Source organism: Myotis daubentonii, chromosome 1 (assembly GCF_963259705.1).
Source record: "Myotis daubentonii chromosome 1, mMyoDau2.1, whole genome shotgun sequence".
NCBI lineage: Eukaryota > Metazoa > Chordata > Mammalia > Chiroptera > Vespertilionidae > Myotis > Myotis daubentonii.
In genome coordinates this window covers 47,828,991-47,846,588 of record NC_081840.1, presented here as the reverse complement: position 1 = coordinate 47,846,588, position 17,598 = coordinate 47,828,991, and the positions used below count along the sequence as shown (strand labels likewise).

The 17,598-nt window shown below is 45.7% G+C and overlaps 1 protein-coding gene across 14 annotated transcripts in view; it reads left to right on the top strand.

Moving 5' to 3' along the window:
• The window catches only part of TLN2 (talin 2), a 421,164-nt gene that overhangs the window by 267,646 nt on the left and 135,920 nt on the right, over positions 1–17,598 (top strand). For all 14 annotated transcript variants that reach the window (XM_059699497.1, XM_059699520.1, XM_059699515.1 and 11 more), the window contains 7 exons: positions 5,556–5,657; positions 6,727–6,803; positions 9,487–9,667; positions 10,498–10,611; positions 12,639–12,747; positions 13,397–13,605; positions 14,169–14,267. In XM_059699497.1, coding sequence (XP_059555480.1) covers positions 5,556–5,657; positions 6,727–6,803; positions 9,487–9,667; positions 10,498–10,611; positions 12,639–12,747; positions 13,397–13,605; positions 14,169–14,267 — 891 coding nt within the window. The remainder of the gene's footprint in view (positions 1–5,555; positions 5,658–6,726; positions 6,804–9,486; positions 9,668–10,497; positions 10,612–12,638; positions 12,748–13,396; positions 13,606–14,168; positions 14,268–17,598) is intronic.

Here is a 17,598-nt window from a genome sequence, read left to right as displayed (position 1 = left end):
TTTGTCGGTTTCTTCACAACTATTCTCCAGCTCTGCTGAACACTTGAAATATCAGCTGGCATTGAGGCAAGAGCTCATAATAGGCCATCAGAAAAAAAGGTGTAAGGAAGTGGCCTTGGAGGGAGTAATCAGTTATATAAGTTGGTCATCGGTTGATAGACGCATGCCAGTTAGAAGAAATCTTCAGAAAATGTACCTTCTTTCCTCCTATAATCAGTAACATCTGTACCTGCATGGCCCTTAAAAATGAATGTTCATACTTAGAGAACTGCATTCTCATTTGCCATTGCAGGAAGTTGTGGATCATTTCTAAAATAGATAAATCAAGAAATTAATATAAACATGTTATTTAGAAATACAGCAGATCCTCAAATAACATCATTTCATTATATCGTTGATGAGATTCCCTAGGAACTTAACTCTGGTTTATATCAATTAGCCTTTGGTAAATTTTGTTTCGTTATACATTGTTTCCCATAGCAATGATGTTAAGTGAGGACTTATAGTGGAAGAAACTGCTTTAAAGGGTGGGAAATGGTTGTCTGAGGTGGGGGTCGGGATTGGAAAGCGAAGGCAGGAATGTGTAGGGCAGAGGACAGCTATGTGTTATCATATACCTCTTAGCAAGACTGGTCTTTTTAAACTAGGTCCAAGTATTGCTTTGTTAAAAACAAAGTTTTACATAGTTATGAATCTCAGTAACTACCTCAAGCAGAAAACAATGAATTTTCATTGTTTTTATTAAAGTATACGGTTGGTTTTATGTTTGTAACATGTAATATTTGTTTCCTTCCTATTCCTAGCCTTAATTTAATTTCCAAGTATTTATAGAGATTTTCCTATTGTCTGTTATTGATTTTTACTTTGACTTTATTACAGCCAAAGAACATATTAAGTATAATTTTATTTCTTAGCATTTTAAGATTTGTTTTATATCCTAGGATATGATCATTCTTGGAGAATGTTCTCTGAGTGATTGAAAAGAATGTGTATTCTGCTGTTGAGTGAAGTATTCTATAAATGCCAGGTAGATCCTGTTGGTTAATGGTGTTGTTCCAGTCTTCTGTATCCTTGTTAATGTTCTGTCTAGTTATTCAGTCAGTTCCCAACAGCAACTCTGGCTTTTTCCATATCTCCTTTCATCTCTATTAGTTTTTGCTTTATATATTTTGAAGCCCTATTGTTTGGTTTCTATACATCTAAGATTTCTTTATCTTCTTAACGGAGAAATTGTCTTATTGTTACATATTTTCTTCCTAGTAAATTTTTTTTGCTCTGAAGTCTTTATCTTATATTAATATAGCCACTCATATTTTAAATGAATGTTTGCATGCCATATTTTTTCTATCCTTTTATTAGTAGTCGAGTTATATTTGAAATGTGTTTCATATAAAGAGCATAGAGTTGGGTTGTGGTTTCTTTTATTTTTTTAAATCCACCCTTTCAATGTCTTTCTTTTAATTGGTATGTTTAGACCATTTGAGTTTTTAGCTAATTTTTTATGTCAGGGCTTAAGTCTACCATTTTATAAGTTTTGTTTGTCCCCTCTATTTCTTTTTCCTCTGTTTTTCTTGCCTTCCTGGGGGGTTACATTTTTTAGAGTTTCATTTTTATTTATTTATGTTTTTAGTATGTCTCTCTGTGTGGTGTTCTTAATAATTTTCCTAGTTGTGAACATATACATATGAAATCAATTGCAGCCTACTGCTTTCATTGTTTTACCACTTCAAGTAAAGTGTAAAAACCAACCTTCCATTTAGGTCTCTACACTTCCCACTTTTTAAGTGTTATTGTTTAAATATTCTAAATGCATTGAACACCAGATGAGATGGTGTTATAACTTTTGCTTCAACCATAAACTATGACTTTAAAAACTTATGAGGTAAAGGATAGTTAATTACATTTATTTCTATTTTTATCCATCCTGTTGTTCTTCCCCTTTTAAAACTTTCCAGCCTTCTTCTGTTACCATTTTCTTTATGTTTGGAGAGCCTCCTTTAGTCATTCTTTAAAGATAGGTCAGCCAACAACAAATTCTCTTAGGGTTGTTTTGTTTTTGTTTTTTTAAATCTCAGAATGTTCTTATTTCCCCTTTATTCATGAAAGGTAATTTTTACAGATACAGGATTTGAAATGTACAGTTGTGTTTTTTTTGTTTTTGTTTTTTTAGCACTTGAAAAATGTCATGCCACTCCTTTCTGGCCTCCAGGGTTTCAGATTAGAATTTTCTGTCATTCAAGTTCATTTGCAGATAGTATGTTTGTTTCTCGATAATATGTCACTTTTCTATGGCTGTTTTAAACATTTTTCTTTGTCCCTAGTTTTCAAAAGTTCTTGGTGTGGGCACACTGTCCCCCTGGAGTGCACACCTGCGCCATTCCCTTCCTCTCACCTTCCCCGACAGGCATGTGTCCTAAACTCTAGGAGTCCCCAGGAGACTTGCAACCAGGGGAACAATGGGCAGCAGCAGCTCACCCCAGGCTCACCCCCTAACCCTGTCTCCAAGGCCCCCTTTTCTCTGACTTCCCAGTGAGCCACACCACCTAGCCCAGGCTCTCCTGTTGGTTCTTCTAGGTTCTTCCTGTTTCACTGAAATCAATTATTTTTCTAAAAAGTTATTGGTGTGGATTTCTTAGGGGTTGTTCTGTTTGGGGTTTGCTTAGCTTCTTTATTTTGGGCATGTTTTCAGCCAGCATTTCTTCAAATACTTTCTCTCTCTCTCTTTTTTTTTTTTTTTGTCTCACACTGTTACACTGTTCTCTCCTTCTGGGATTCTGATGATGACATGTATATTAGATCTTTTGCTGTTTGTTGTCTCATAGATCCTTGAAGCTCTGCTTGTTCTGTCTATTTACTCTCTAATGCTCTGATAGACTAAATTCAAGTTTACTGATTCTGACCTCTCTCATCTCTACACTATTTTATTTTGGTTATTGCATTTTTCAGTTCTATAATTTTCATTTCATCTGTTTAATTACTTACATTTATGTTTTGGAACTTTCCAATATTTTCACTTGTTTCAGGAGAATTTCTAATTGATTGAAACATTTTTTATTATGGCTACTTTAAAACCCCTATCAGAGAATTCCAACATCTGATTCATCTTCAGTATTGGCATCAATTGATTTTCTTTTCTTATTCATATTGTAGTTGTCCTGGTTCTTGATATATATAGTGATTTTCAGTTGAATCCTAGACATTTTGGTTATATATTAGAAGACTCATGATCTGATTTAAATTTTCTATTTTATCAGTCACCTTATATAGATTTAGTTCTAAGCCTATCTTTGTGCGCTTTAGTTGCACTGACAGTTCATTTTCTGAACCTGTGCAGTGCTATTCTGGACTCCTTTGTTCCTTTGACACTGCTGGGATTGTTGCTCAGAACTCGCTGCTGTCTGTGAGGGAGGAGGGCACTTCCCTGGGCCACCTGCTACTGCTGGGTGACCTCTGCGGGGAGGCAGAAGCCACTGGACCTGAGTCTTGTTATGCCACTGGTGGAGGACAGGGAGACACAGGGTTTCACTCTGGCCACGGCTGCAGGACATCAAACCACCTGCCTGCCTGGATTGTGGAGCAGGGACTGGGACAGCCTGGGCTTTCATTGCTCTGCGGCTGCCGGTGAACCCAGCCCAGGCTGGGTTGGAGCTCCAACCAGGTCTCTATTGGGCTTTCCTCTTCTGCTCCTTTTGCCACAGAGAACAGGCTTTTCAAATCTGCTCGTTGGAATTTCCAAGTGTTGGGCCTCTCTAGCACGCAAGCGTGGAGTAAAGGGATCTCTCTCTCTCTCTCTCTCTCTCTCTATATATATATATATATATATATATACTAGAGGCCCAGTGCTCAAAAATTTGTGCACTCGGGAGTGGGGGGGAGGTCGGTCCCTCAGCCCGGCCTGTGCCCTCTCGCAGTCTGGGACCCCTCAGGAGATAACGACCTGCTGGGTTAGGCCTGCTCCCGGGTGACAGAGAGCAGGTCCAATCCCTAGGTGCAGCCCCTGGTCAGGCTCAGAGCAGGGCCGATTGGGGAGTTGGGGCGCCGCCCCCTGTCATGCACAGAGCAGGGCAGATCGAGAGGTTGTGATGCCACCCTCAGTCACGCTCAGGGTAGGGCCGATTGGGGGGTTGGGGCACCGTCCCCCATCACACTCAAGGCAGGGTCGATGGGGAGGTTGCGGCCCCACCCTCTGTCATGCACAGAGCAGGGCCAATCAGGGGGTTGGGGCGCTGCCCCCGTCACACACACAGCAAGGCCTATCAGGGGGGTTGGGGCTCTGTACCCTGTCACGCACAGAGCAGGGCCCATCAGGGGGTTGGGGCGCTGCCCCCTGTCATGCACAAAGCAGGGCCCATCAGGGGGTTGGGGCGCCGCCCTCTATCACCCACAGAGCAGGGCTGATCAGGGGGTTGGGGCGCCGCACCCTGTCACACACAGAGCCGCAGGGCGATCAGGGGGTTTGGGCGCTGCCCCCTGTCACACCGGGAGGCCTCACGGCTCCCCTGATCCCGGTGCTGGGAGGTATATTACCCTTTTACTATATAGGATAGAGGCCTGGTGCATGGGTGGGGCTGGCTGGTTTGCCCTGAAGGGTGTCCTGGATCAGGGTGGGGGTCCCCACTGGGGTGCCTGGCCAGTCTGGGTGAGGGGCTGAGGGCTGTTTTCAGGCTGGCAGGTGACAGAAGCTCCCAACCGCTCCTTTTTTTCTTTCTTTTTTTTCATTCTGGGACAGCTTTAGCTTTGAGGCTTGGCTCCAGCTCTTAGGCCTCTGCTGCTGAAAGTGGTTTTTTGGCCTTTGTTTACAATGTTGCGATCCTGCTGGCTGAAGCCCGGCAGACTAAAGCGGGTTTCTGGGGTTTTGTTTAGCTTCTATATTTGTTACATAGTTGCTTAGAGTTGCAGGTCAGAGGCCTGCAGCGGCAGGCGGGGAACGTTGGTTTCCTCCGTCACTGAAGCAAGCAAGCCTCATGTTAGTTTCAAGCTGCCTGGCTGCCGGCCGCCATCTTGGCTGGCAGTTAATTTGCATATTGGCCTGATTAGTCAATGGGAAGGGTAGCGGTCGTATGCCAATTACCATGTTTCTCTTTTATTAGATAGGATAAGGCTATTATACAAAGTGTCCCCTCGGGAGTTCGACTGGGAGACCCAGAGTCGATTGCTTGCTATGATGTGCACTGACCAACAGGGGGTGGCACAGAATGAAGGAAGGCCCTGGCCGATGGCCGGAAGGCCCCAATCAGCCCTGATCACTGACTAGGCCTAGGCACCCTACCCATGCACGAATTTCATGCACCTGGCCTCTAGTATGAAATAAAACACAAGAAGTCAGTGGATGTGGCTTCTCAAGGCCTGAGGCCCCCAGCTAGTTCACCTTTTGAGCTTTGAGAGCCCTTTTACCAAGTTTGTCAAATAAGATTTTGGATGTTTGGTTGTATTTAGAGGGGAAGAGCAAAGGACATGTTAAGTCTATGCTATCTTGAACCTGGACCTTCTCACCTTTAAAACTGTTGATATATCTGATTTATTATATTTCTCCTAATGCTGCTTTCCCCCTCCAGGATTTTGGGGAATATCAGGAAAGTTACTACTCAGTGCAAACCACCGAGGGAGAGCAAATATCCCAGCTGATTGCAGGCTACATTGATATCATCCTCAAAAAGGTATTTCCTACGGATGCCAATTGGAAAAGCAAGGTTTCTTTATTAAGACTCTGTTTAGATCAGTGGTCGCCAACTGGTGGTCCACAGACCACTGGTGGTCCATGAGGTCCGAAAGGTTGGCGACCGCTGGTTTAGATGATATGGCTACCTGGAAAACACACACACACACACACACACACACACACACACACCTTATTTGAAGTACTTGATTCACTAATTTAATCTATGATGTTGAGATTGCTTGAGTGTGTGGTCTTTGACCTAAAGATCCTATGAGAATTTCTGATTTTGCTGCCGATCATCTGTATCATTGACTGCCAGGTAATTAGTGGTAGTGCATCACTTAGCTAATGAATGAACCTAACTAACCCCTCAGCATCTTCCTCTCTAGGTAGTTACATTACACTTTCCAGCCTCTGTAGGAGCCCAGGTTGAGGGTCTGAAGATGTTTTTGCATTTTTCATGTTGTTTTTATTCCCTAAATATAATAGGGTTATATGACATTGTGGTATACAGACAAGTTTGCTAAAGCTTTTAGATACAGTCCATTCAAAGAACCAAGTTCTACTAGAGTATTAATATCTGCATCTTGATTTTAATTATATGAAATTAGGTCTGTGCAATAATAAATGCAGAAGACATTATATATCTCTGCATAGTAAATAATTTATTTTTATTGCCTTTGTTCACCCATAACTTATTAAATATTCAATCTAAGGAATTTGCTATAAACCTCCACGCTTTTGCTTGTGTGACACCTTTTAAAACGTCCTTGTGCCGAAACCGGTTTGGCTCAGTGGATAGAGCGTCGGCCTGCGGACTGAAAGGTCCCAGGTTCGATTCCGGTCAAGGGCATGTACCTGGGTTGTGGGCACATCCCCGGTGGGAGATGTGCAGGAGGCAGCTGATCGATGTTTCTCTCTCATCGATGTTTCTAACTTTCTGTCTCTCTCCCTTCCTCTCTGTGAAAAAGCAATAAAATATATTTTAAAAAAATAAAAAATAAAAATAAAACGTCCTTGTGTAAAGACCTGCTGATTTTTGTTTCTGTGTTTTGTTTTACCTCTAGAAACAAAGTAAAGATAGATTTGGACTAGAGGGTGATGAGGAGTCAACTATGTTAGAAGAGTCCGTCTCCCCCAAAAAGTAAGTGTCGTTAAGAGCGCTGAAGAGCTGCCTTCCCACTGCATGGCGGGGGTCCTCCTGCCCTCTGAGCCTGTTGCCCGGAAGTTCTTCACATGGAGGAGAAGATAATGTATGATTTCAATGAGTCTGGCTTGTTGAAGTGTGGTCTCAGATCGTCAGTGTCAGTGCTCAGGGTGTCTGGGGAGCTGGGGGTTAACGATTTCAGGGAGACACTGAACAGGTGTTTAATCCATCTTCAGCAGCAGGGAACATTCAGGAGTCCTGGTCTGCATTTCTGATGTAAACCTCATAAACCGCATCCTTTTCATCAAAGGGCTGGAGAGCGAGCTTTTGTTTGATCCTGTTCCTTTGGGGGGAGGGACCCAGCCAGTGGAGCACTTACTGTTTGTGGGCCACACTTGGTACACATATTGTAATGTTGCAGAGGGAAGTGGGTAAGAACATGGATGCTGCAGCCAAACTTGGGGTTCAAATCTGGGGGCTGTATTTTTCATTTGCGGGTTTGTGGACATTATGAATTTTCTCTGTGCTCCCCCCCATCTCATTTATAAAATGGGAATAATGATAATATCTCCTTATAAGTTTTATTTTGCTGATTGACTTGCTGATGAAGCACATAAAACAATGCCTGGCACAGAATGAATGTTTGCTGTTGCCATCATCATCATCATCATCATCATCATATTAAATTCAGAATTATCTCAATTTAGCCCCATTGAATGGAAACCTGTGCAGCGCATCCTGCCCCCCCCCCCCCGCCCCCGCCCTCGCCTTTTGTTAAATAGAGTGTTGGGATAACTTTTTTAAAAAACATATTTTTATTGATTTTTTACAGAGAGGAAGGGAAAGGGATAGAGAGTTAGAAACATCGATGAGAGAGAAACATCCATCAGCTGCCTCCCGTACACCCCCCACTGGGGATGTGCCCGCAACCAAGGTACATGCCCTTGACCGGAATTGAACCTGGGACCCTTCAGTCTGCAGACCAACGCTCTATCCACAGAGCCAAACCGGTCAGGGCTGGAATAACCTTTTTGTCTTTACAGTGTGTGTCCCACATTCTATCTTACTTGGCCCCAACAACAACCCCCTATGGCAGAGGTACCCACATGTTGTCCTCTGCCATTCAGAGATACAGAAACAGAAGCTCATGGAAGTTAGTTGCGGTGCCTTCATGTGGCAGTGCCAGTACTCACATTCAGATCTTGTGATATTTCCTCTAGTACGGTGACAGAAAATTGGAGCGAGCCCAGCATTTGAACTTATTTAGTCATAGTACTTGTTTCTCTATCATCACCACCCTGCACCTCTTTCTCACAGTTTGCTTCATAATCACCTTGAAGGTGTTTTCCCATTTTCCCCATCAGTACACAGGTTGGAACCAAACTTGATGTGACTCATTTCAAATACTGTACTTGCTACCTCTGGCAAAACTCCTTAAGTCCTCAGAATTGTTAATGACCATTAGGTGGAAATTAGTGCTTCCTGACAGGGTGCGGCATTCACCGCAGAGGGCTCTGCTGCACTTGCACATCACCTAGCAAGAGCTCAGCAAGTGTCTGAGCCCAGAGTGCTGCCCCCTTCCCCACCCCTGGGCATCAGGATGGGGGATGGTCAAGGCAGACAGGAAAAATGGTCCAGGTGGTCGCATCGCTAGATCTTCCACTTCTCCCTGCATTAGACGTTGGTGGGATCCCAGCTTTCAGCTGACCTCCTACAGGAGCCGCAGACCCCTCTCCCTCGTGTCACTCCCTCCATAGACAGTGATGTTTCTCCATGCATGCCTGCTGCTTGGTGTCCTAGCATGGCTCATAGCTTTGTCCTGGACAATGGGGAGTGATCCATGATGGTCTGAATACTCTGGAACAGAGGCCCCTGCCCTAAATGCAAGAGCTCACCAACCCTGCTCCCTCCCACACGTGCACACAGACTCCTCCAGACTCCCCCTGCGGGTTTGTCCACTGGGCTACTGAGGCAGATATGCCATCCTCAGACTTCTTAGCTTCACATGTTCCAAGTCCTTTGCACTCATCATTCATTTGAAGAAAACATTAAGCAGTGAAAGACTGATATATTGTGCCTTACTGGATGCCTGAAGAGTCTTCCCAGACTACAGCTGAAAGCATCTGGAAGAGGTGCCAGTGTGCCCCATCATCAAGGCTCCAAGAGTGATTATACATCCTCCATGGCCAATGGCATTGGACCTACAGGAGGGGGTCAAAGCTGTGGAGATTTCTTTAAGTTTATTTCCATACTTCTCCCTTTAAGCTAAGGTTAAATGTTCCCATGCCTGGAATAGAACCTGGCACACAGTAGGTATTTGTTGAATGAATGCTATTTCAGTAGGATTTGCTGAATAAGTCAGTGTATACAAAACTCACTTATCCCTGGAACATCTTTGTTATAGGACTATCTCTGTGTGTGTTTAAGAACAACTGATTGCATATACCGTGAACCTATTAACTCCATTGGGAGTGGTTATTTATATTACTATTTTAAAAAGCATTCACCTCAGGGTTCTTCAATGGAGCATTTTAGCCTGCCTCTTCGTTCACAGTCCTGTCTATGCGTGCCTCTTTTCAGTTGGCCTCCACGGCATAAAGCAGCAAATATTCGTGCCATTTGTTGTGTCTATGACAGTGCACATGAGTATCCATCTCACAGTGACTGCCTGTCCCCACAGGTCCACCATCCTGCAGCAGCAGTTCAACCGGACGGGCAAGGTGGAGCACGGCTCCGTGGCGCTGCCGGCCGTGATGCGCTCGGGCTCCAGCGGGCCGGAGACCTTCAACGTTGGCAGCATGCCCTCGCCGCAGCAGCAGGTCATGGTTGGGCAGATGCACCGAGGCCACATGCCCCCACTGGTGAGGCTCCCTGGGCACTCACCCTGCACGTCAGGGTGCTGCCTCTGGTGTGCAGGGAGCGGCGTCAGCATGGGGCTAGGCTGTGTGCCACCCACACTCTTGCTAGCTCCTGTCTGGATCCTGGCTCTTCAGCCGGGCAGTCCTGACGCCTAACTCTCAGCATGTTTCCTTTTAATTGTGTGGCGCTGGTACCTTCCTGTCTAGGATCACAGTTGTCCTCTGAGGCTAGAAGAGAAACAGTGTCCTCTCCATGTGACTGGTAGAAACCTGCTTCCTTGCCTTAGCAGTGTCAAGCTGCTACTAGTAATTAGCCCAGATATCCTTCAGAGAGTCTTAGGAGTAGACCCGGTCTGTAGTGAACCCACCCACTCCCCACAGTGGATCATTGGTTCCTTCCACTGTGATGGTCCCCCTGCTGCAGTGTCTCTCTCGGGTTTGCTCAGGGATCCTTTTGGGCAAGAACTGTTTGAAAGCTGAAGAGACTGAAAGCTCAGAAGTAATTCAGCTCTGAAGAGGCATGTTGGCTGTAGGTGGAGCTGGAATCCTTGCTTGTTTACCAGGAAGAGTTCTGGTGTAAAACACGCTTCCCATGCCTGAGGTCTTCTATATTCAGTTCTCAAGGACTGGATCCCCTTCGCTCCCTCACAAGGACACTTTCTGAGCCTTCTTGTCAGCTGAGTTCTCCAATGAGAGGTGGTTTGGGCAGTTTGGAATTGTATCCTGGGTCACTTTGTCTTGAGCAGGGGTTCAATTTCAACTTGTTTTGTGTAGAGGGCTGTGTCAGGGCTGGAGCCACGGTATGACCCCCTTGTGTTTATCTGTCTCTGTAGACCTCGGCCCAGCAGGCCCTCATGGGGACCATCAACACGAGCATGCATGCTGTCCAGCAGGCCCAGGACGACCTCAGCGAGCTTGACTCACTGCCGCCTCTCGGCCAGGATATGGTAAATATTGCAAGTGGTTTCATTCAGTGTCTCTGCCCAGGCAGGACACAGGGCTGTGCACTCTGGACTCAGCCAGGTGAAGTGAAAACCATGCCTTTTCCAAGATAACGAGGCGTTGACTCTCCTAGGAGGAGAGAATCATAGGGTGCTATCGGCTGTTGGCAGTACCTGGCGAGGGCTCACAGCTTGGGCCCTAGAGTCACATTGTGTGGGCTCGATCCCCAGCTCCACTGCCCGGTGGCTGCGTGAATCTGGCAACTTCCTCTAAGCCTCCATATGTCATCCATAAGTAGGTCGGTTATGAGGACCCAATAATCTAATCACGTGCAGAGTTCTTAATACAGCACCTAACACACGTGAGAGCTCATGAGTATCAGCTGCTTTTGTTATTACAAGTGGGTTTCAAACCTTAGCACGCAGCAGAACCGCTAGTAGAGCTGGTTCAAACAGGTTGCTTCTGACTCAGTAGGTGTGGGGCGGGGCCTGAGATTGTGCATGTCCAGCAAGGTCTCTGGTGATGCTGTTGCCACTTTTCTGGGGACCGTGCTTTGAGAACCACCACGCCTGAGCTGTTCAGCAGGGCGGGGTAATTAGCTGCGATCCTGTAGCTACTGCTGCATGGAGTCACCGGGCCGCTGGCTTTGCAGATCATCTCCAGGGGCCAGCAGCACTGGGAACACCTGGGGTTTCCTGAGAGTGCAAAATCGTGGGCCTTCCCCTCCGGAATCAGAATCTACATTTTAGTTCTTCTCAGCCCTCCTTTGCACATTAGAATCACCTGAGGAGCTGTAAGGCCAAAGCCTAAGGCTCAAGCCGAACAAATCTGTGTCCCTGGGGGTGGGCCCTGGGTAGCAGTGCTTTTCCACCTTCCCAGGTGACTCTACGGGGCAGCCAGGGTTGAAATCCACTGTTTCAGGACTGACAGGGCCATCATAGGGGCCAGAACCAAGATACAGTCTGTAGCTCATCTTGTCCAGCCAGGACAAACTGCTCCAAGTTCGCCCCAAAGCCCTGTTGTTCATTTGTGTACTTGTATACACGCAGGGTACTGCTTGTCTCAGTGCTGTGTCTCCCAGAAATCATTAAACTTTCGCTCTGGGGAATGTCAGAGTGAAACATATGGCAGACTCCCAAACTCCGCACAACTGTAAGGTAGAATTTTAATATACTGAGATTTAACATTCTGCATCAATTTTCTAAGAATTAGTATACAAAACATATTAGTAGTGCTAGGCACATCCTGAACCTAGATTAGTATTTTTGGAATGTTTTAGGGAGCAGATCAGCGTCAGTCTATTTCCGTATGGTTGCCAGTAATAGTGTAAATGGTCATTTGACTAAGTCCAGAAATGCCAGAAAAGAGAATTTGCGATCTGTAGGTTCCCATGAACATAAACTGTAAGAGCTGGGAAGGCTGTTAGAGACCATTGAATTCCTACAGTGTAAGAAATGTGAGGTTCAGAGGCTGGATAAAATTTGCCCAAGGTTGTACCACTTGTTAGTGGAAGAGCTGGATCTAGAACAGGGGTCTTGATCCATCCACCCCACAAAATCCTACCAGGAAAGGAACCACATGCATGTGGCATTCATGTTGTAAACAGAAGACAATCCCCACATTGACAGAGAACACTCATGAGCTGAGACACCCTAATTCTATACACTTTCTCTAAAAAACAAGAAAAAATTAGCCACAATTGCTGGTGCTCACATGCAGTATTATCATGAGACATCAACTATTCTCATTTTTATTGACTTCACCTAAATAAAGCTACATAGAATTTTTGTAAGATCTTAAAAGTTAAAAAAAAAAAATGTGTAAAAAACGTGGAAAATATACATGCTGTTTAGCCTCAATGCAGGAGCAAAAGGCCTGTTACAGACATTGTTTAAGGTGACTTCAGGGTCTCGTTGGTGTTGGCCCAGTAAGAGCGTAGCCAGAACACTGGTCTCATTTTATGGCACGACTTCTCTGGTTTCCTGGGTAATTCCATGCAGTGATTGTGTCATGTGCTTGTCTGGTTTTGCAGGCGTCTAGGGTATGGGTTCAGAATAAAGTCGACGAATCCAAACATGAAATCCACTCTCAGGTCGATGCCATCACAGCTGGAACAGCTTCAGTTGTTAACCTCACTGCCGGTAAGACCCTGAGGGGTTTGTGGTATGTTGTGGGGGTTTTTTTGTGTGTGTGTTTTTAAAAAAGGTTCTTTGATTGAAACAGATTTTCATATTATGAGACGACAGCCTATTTTTAGGCAGCCTGTGTGCTTCAGGCATTTTTCTCCCACTGACCCAGGAGAAATGTGGAGACTATCCATCCCTTTGTGTCTGTATCATGTAGCGTCATTAAAAAGCATTTACGTCGCCCTTCTCCTTGTTCATCAGTGTGTTGGACATACTTCAAAGTACGTGGAGGCCTGTTTCTCCCTTCTGGGAGCTTACCGTCTGACGAGATCCGTCGTGCGCGCCTCCTGTCTTGTCTCTTCTGCCGTAGCATCACTCCCCGCCCAGCACTGTCCAGTGAGGGCCAGGGCATGTCTTCGCTTCCCTGAGCAGCCTGACCGTTTCAGCGGCAGAGTTGACTCCCTAAGCTGCTGACAGTGGCCTAATGCAAAAGGCCATGAGATGCTCAGCCTTCCTTTGGAATTTCAAAGGTGCTTGTGCTCAGCATTGCACTGTAGGCGGCCTCAGGGTGCTGCTGCCCCCTGGCCACGTACCTCCTGCCCCACTGGGCTCTCCTCCCTCTTCACCACCCTCCTTTGACCGAGATGGTCCTTCTCTGTCCCAGGTGACCCGGCAGACACGGACTACACAGCTGTGGGGTGTGCAATCACCACCATTTCTTCCAACCTGACGGAGATGTCCAAGGGCGTGAAGCTCTTGGCGGCCCTCATGGACGATGAGGTGGGCAGCGGGGAGGACTTGCTCAGAGCTGCAAGGACCCTCGCCGGGGCAGTGTCGGACTTGCTGAAAGCGGTGCAGCCTACTTCTGGAGAGGTGAGCTCTTCTTGGGGCAAGCCGTCTCTTGGGTTCTGCTGTGACAGGTGCAGCCTTTGAGTTCCAGGGATGGGGCTCTTGCTTCCAGAGCTGTTCCTTCCGTCCTGATGGGGCAGGTGAAAAAGCGGTAGGGTTTGCAAGTTGTTAAACTGGGTTCAGAACCGATGGTTCAGCATTCAGGACTAGTTGAGCTCTTAGTAGGAAGCCTCCCTTCTCCCTCCCTGCCCCCAAGGTACTCAGAAATGAACAGATGTGACAAATACACGTTTAAAAGGGATACACGTTTTGTGCCCTAAATTCCATAAAGCGTGAGTCACCTTCCTACCAGCTGAGCAAGACTCCTTCATTCAACATTTCGAACCCATCCACTGGTTTGTGAGACCTCGGGCACCTCCTCGCACAGATTTGGCCAGGATGTCATGTCTCCTGGCTGGCAGATAGTCGGAGATTCTCCTTTAGGTGCAGGACTGCCAATCCTGCAGGTTCCCTCCGGCACTGCCTGTCAGTCGTACTGCACAGGAAGTGCATGTTCCTTCCAACCAATGTGTGTTCTTTGTTCATAGCCCCGACAGACGGTTTTGACGGCTGCTGGAAGCATTGGACAGGCCAGTGGGGATCTTCTGAGACAGATCGGAGAGAATGAGACTGATGAGCGATTCCAAGTAAGATATTTGCAGCCCATAAGTCTTGGAAAGGAGCCTAAGTGATGGTCAAGAGTAGACCCAAACAGGGAAAATGTAATGTAAAACCAAATCTTCCTTGAACTGTCAAGAATAAGATTGGGGTCGATTATCTTGGGGGTGAGAGGTTTGTGTGTTAATTTTTTTTAATTGGAAAACTCATTTCACTTACAGTCGTCATTATACAGCCCTTATTTAACTGTTCTCATTGGTCAATATACTGACATATCATGAACTCCCTTGTATCTACCACCCAGCCTTCCCAAGTATCAACTCGTGGCCAATCTTGTTTTATCTATTTGAGGGCAGTTTTTGTTTTCTTAAAATATCTTTTTATTGATTTCAGAGAGGAAGGAAGAGGGAGAGAGAAAAAGAAATATCAATGATGAGAAAGAATCATTGATTGGCTGCCTCCTACACACCCCACACTGGGGATCAAGCCCACAATCTGGGCATGTGCCCTGACCGGGAATCGAGCCATGACCTCCTGGTTCATAGGTGGACGCTCAACCACTGAGCCATGCCGGCTGGGCCTGGAGCAGTTTTTAATTGAATTACCCTGGAGTCCACATATGAGAGTGACAGAGTGTGCTGCGCACTCACACACACAGAGCACAGGCTCTACTTCATATGTAGAGGTGTGTCTATTGTCAGTCTGTGTCATCCAAAACCACAAACGCGGTGAAGTGGTTTTTGTCACCCTTCGTTTTCAATACCATGGGCATGTGCTCTCTGTTCTCTGGGAAACAGCTGTAGCCACTGTTTGCAGCTGCTTTGATGTACTGCCAGCTCAGATGGGATCTCAACTTGTCTGCCTCCATTGCCAGCCACCACAGATGAGGTGCCGAGGCCTGCTGCTGGGAGCCTCAGGCTCGAAGGAGCTTCTCCACTCCTATTTCTCCTCTTCTTAAATCTTAATTTTGCAAATTGTGTATCAGTACATTTTAATGAAATGGTTGCAGTCCTCTAGAAAGATGCCCTTCTCCAAATCTCATGTCCAGTTCAGTGTTGAGGAATTCGGCAGAATTGAGAATAAAAAGATCATTCAGCTTTACTCTAGCATTTAAGTTTCTAGCTTCCTCTGTGGCAGTTTTGCATGCCATTTTATTTAGCACTACCAAATCTCATCAACACAAGATGCGTGTTACACTAAGACATGACCGTGTATCTTGTGATTTCACGAAACATGCAATTCCATCCACACATGTATTGTTTCTCCTCCTCATCCACACCTGTGGTGCTGGAGCCATGGGACTCATTCATATCCTGCAGTAACACCTCAGTGCTCGAACATTCACCTCGTGATGGGGGTGAGACCCACAATCCAGCATTCCTGGCATATGTCCCACTAACTCCAAGCTAACTGTGTCCCCATCCTGACTCCTCCTGACTCAGATCCCAAAGAGCCCTTTGCTTTTTGTATTAGAGCAGATAATGCTTCTTAGGCAGACCCTTACTGAGGAACTGTGTGGATACGAGATTCCACGCTTGGTTTTCTAGGCTTCATTATCTTGAAGTGACCAATGTACTTTCCTCAAAAATACTGTTTCCCCAAAGTGTTTGGGAAGGTTGAGAGGGAAGTCACAGTCCTTCCTTGAGACATCTCAGGCATCCTTGTGTGTTGAAGACTGCCTTTTTTTTCCTTCGACATTTTCATCACCTATAAATGCAAACTGCTTCCTAATGTTTGTTTCTGTTCAGACGAGCTAGGCAGCAGGTTCAGGCTCAGGTTCAGGACCCGGGCCTGTGGAGGCTCTCTTCCCAGGAAAGCCTGGCTGGAGCGCTTTGTTTCTGTAAGGCGTCCGGGTAAGCACCGCCCCCGGGAGGTGATCTGCAGCCGCTCATTAGGAGCAGCCCTGGGGCTTCCTGACACTGGATTTCTTACTCTGGTTTTCAGATTCTTGAGATCCGATCTCAGAGCTTTTCTTTGGGTCCTCAACATGTTCCCAGACTTAACAAAGATTTATTTTACACGGACGACATAATAGTGGTCTTGTTGAAAAGTTCGACAAAGGCCTTGTCTGCAACTATCGCTGTAGGACAGCCGTGGGCAAACTACGGCCCGCGGGTCGGATCCGGCCCGTTTGAAATGAATAAAACTAAAAAAAAAAAAAAAAAGACCGTACCCTTTTATGTAATGATGTTTACTTTGAATTTATATTAGTTCACACAAACACTCCATCCATGCTTTTGTTCCGGCCCTCCGGTCCAGTTTAAGAACCCATTGTGGCCCTCGAGTCAAAAAGTTTGCCCACCCCTGCTGTAGGATCACATTCTTTTTCTAACTGTATTTTTTTTTCTTTTTTGGACAAAATTACTAGGAACAGGGTTTCTGTAAATGAGTCGAACAAAGCCCTTTAGAATAATCCTGAGTCTACATGACCAAACCTTGTCTCTGTGTGCGAAGATGGATTCATAACGAGGGAATGAATACTGTGACCCTTTGGAAAGTTGTTAGCCTAAATCTTGTTAATAATTTGTGACATTCAGGGTGTGTTTTCACTGATCATTGAGCTATAGGTGTCCACGAACTGTAACCTTTTGGGCTGTGTTGGGAGCAATTTCTAAAAATTGCAGCAGACAATTGCCAGCTAGATCCCAGAGGCATCTTCAACTTGTGGCATCACAGGCTTTGGTTTTTCCCTGGACAGTCAGTAAACTTCAGAGACCTAAAACAGACTGGGCTGGACTGTTCCTGTAAGACTGCTTGGCTTTGTCAATTTTAAAGCGCACTTACCTGGTGGTTTCTAATTGGCCTTTGCTCTACGTAAAACTGTGCAGTTTGGACAGACTTTCCAATTTATCTTCTCATAAGAAATATTGTTGTAAAGGTTGTGGGTGCCCTTTGCATTCAGAATCAAAGGTGCTTTTCATTATCATCTGATGAATTAGTAAAGACTTCTGACCACATCTCCGCTGGGGGAGTCTTCACACGTTTGTTCAAAATAAAAATGGCTCCTATGTTTGGGAAGGCATTTCCAAACCAAATAAACTACCTTCAATATTAAAAGCAAAGATGTAAATTAAATGTAGCGGTGGTTAGTCTTCAGGTCACAGAGATCGGTCACAAAGCTGGTGGCCGAAATCAAAGGATTTCCCGTCCTGCAGGCAGAATGCCTTCTTGGTGAGCTGAAGCATAAGCTGATCTTTAAAGGCTCCGAGCTCCTTGCATCCGCAGTGAGGTCATAGCTTTGGCTATGTGGCTTGTAGCTAGTTTATTTATGTAGACTCCCTGCCCACTTTTCATAATAATTTAATCCCTCTGCAGAAGGCTCGGGATCACTGAGAATAACTTATGTGCAGAGCATCCCTT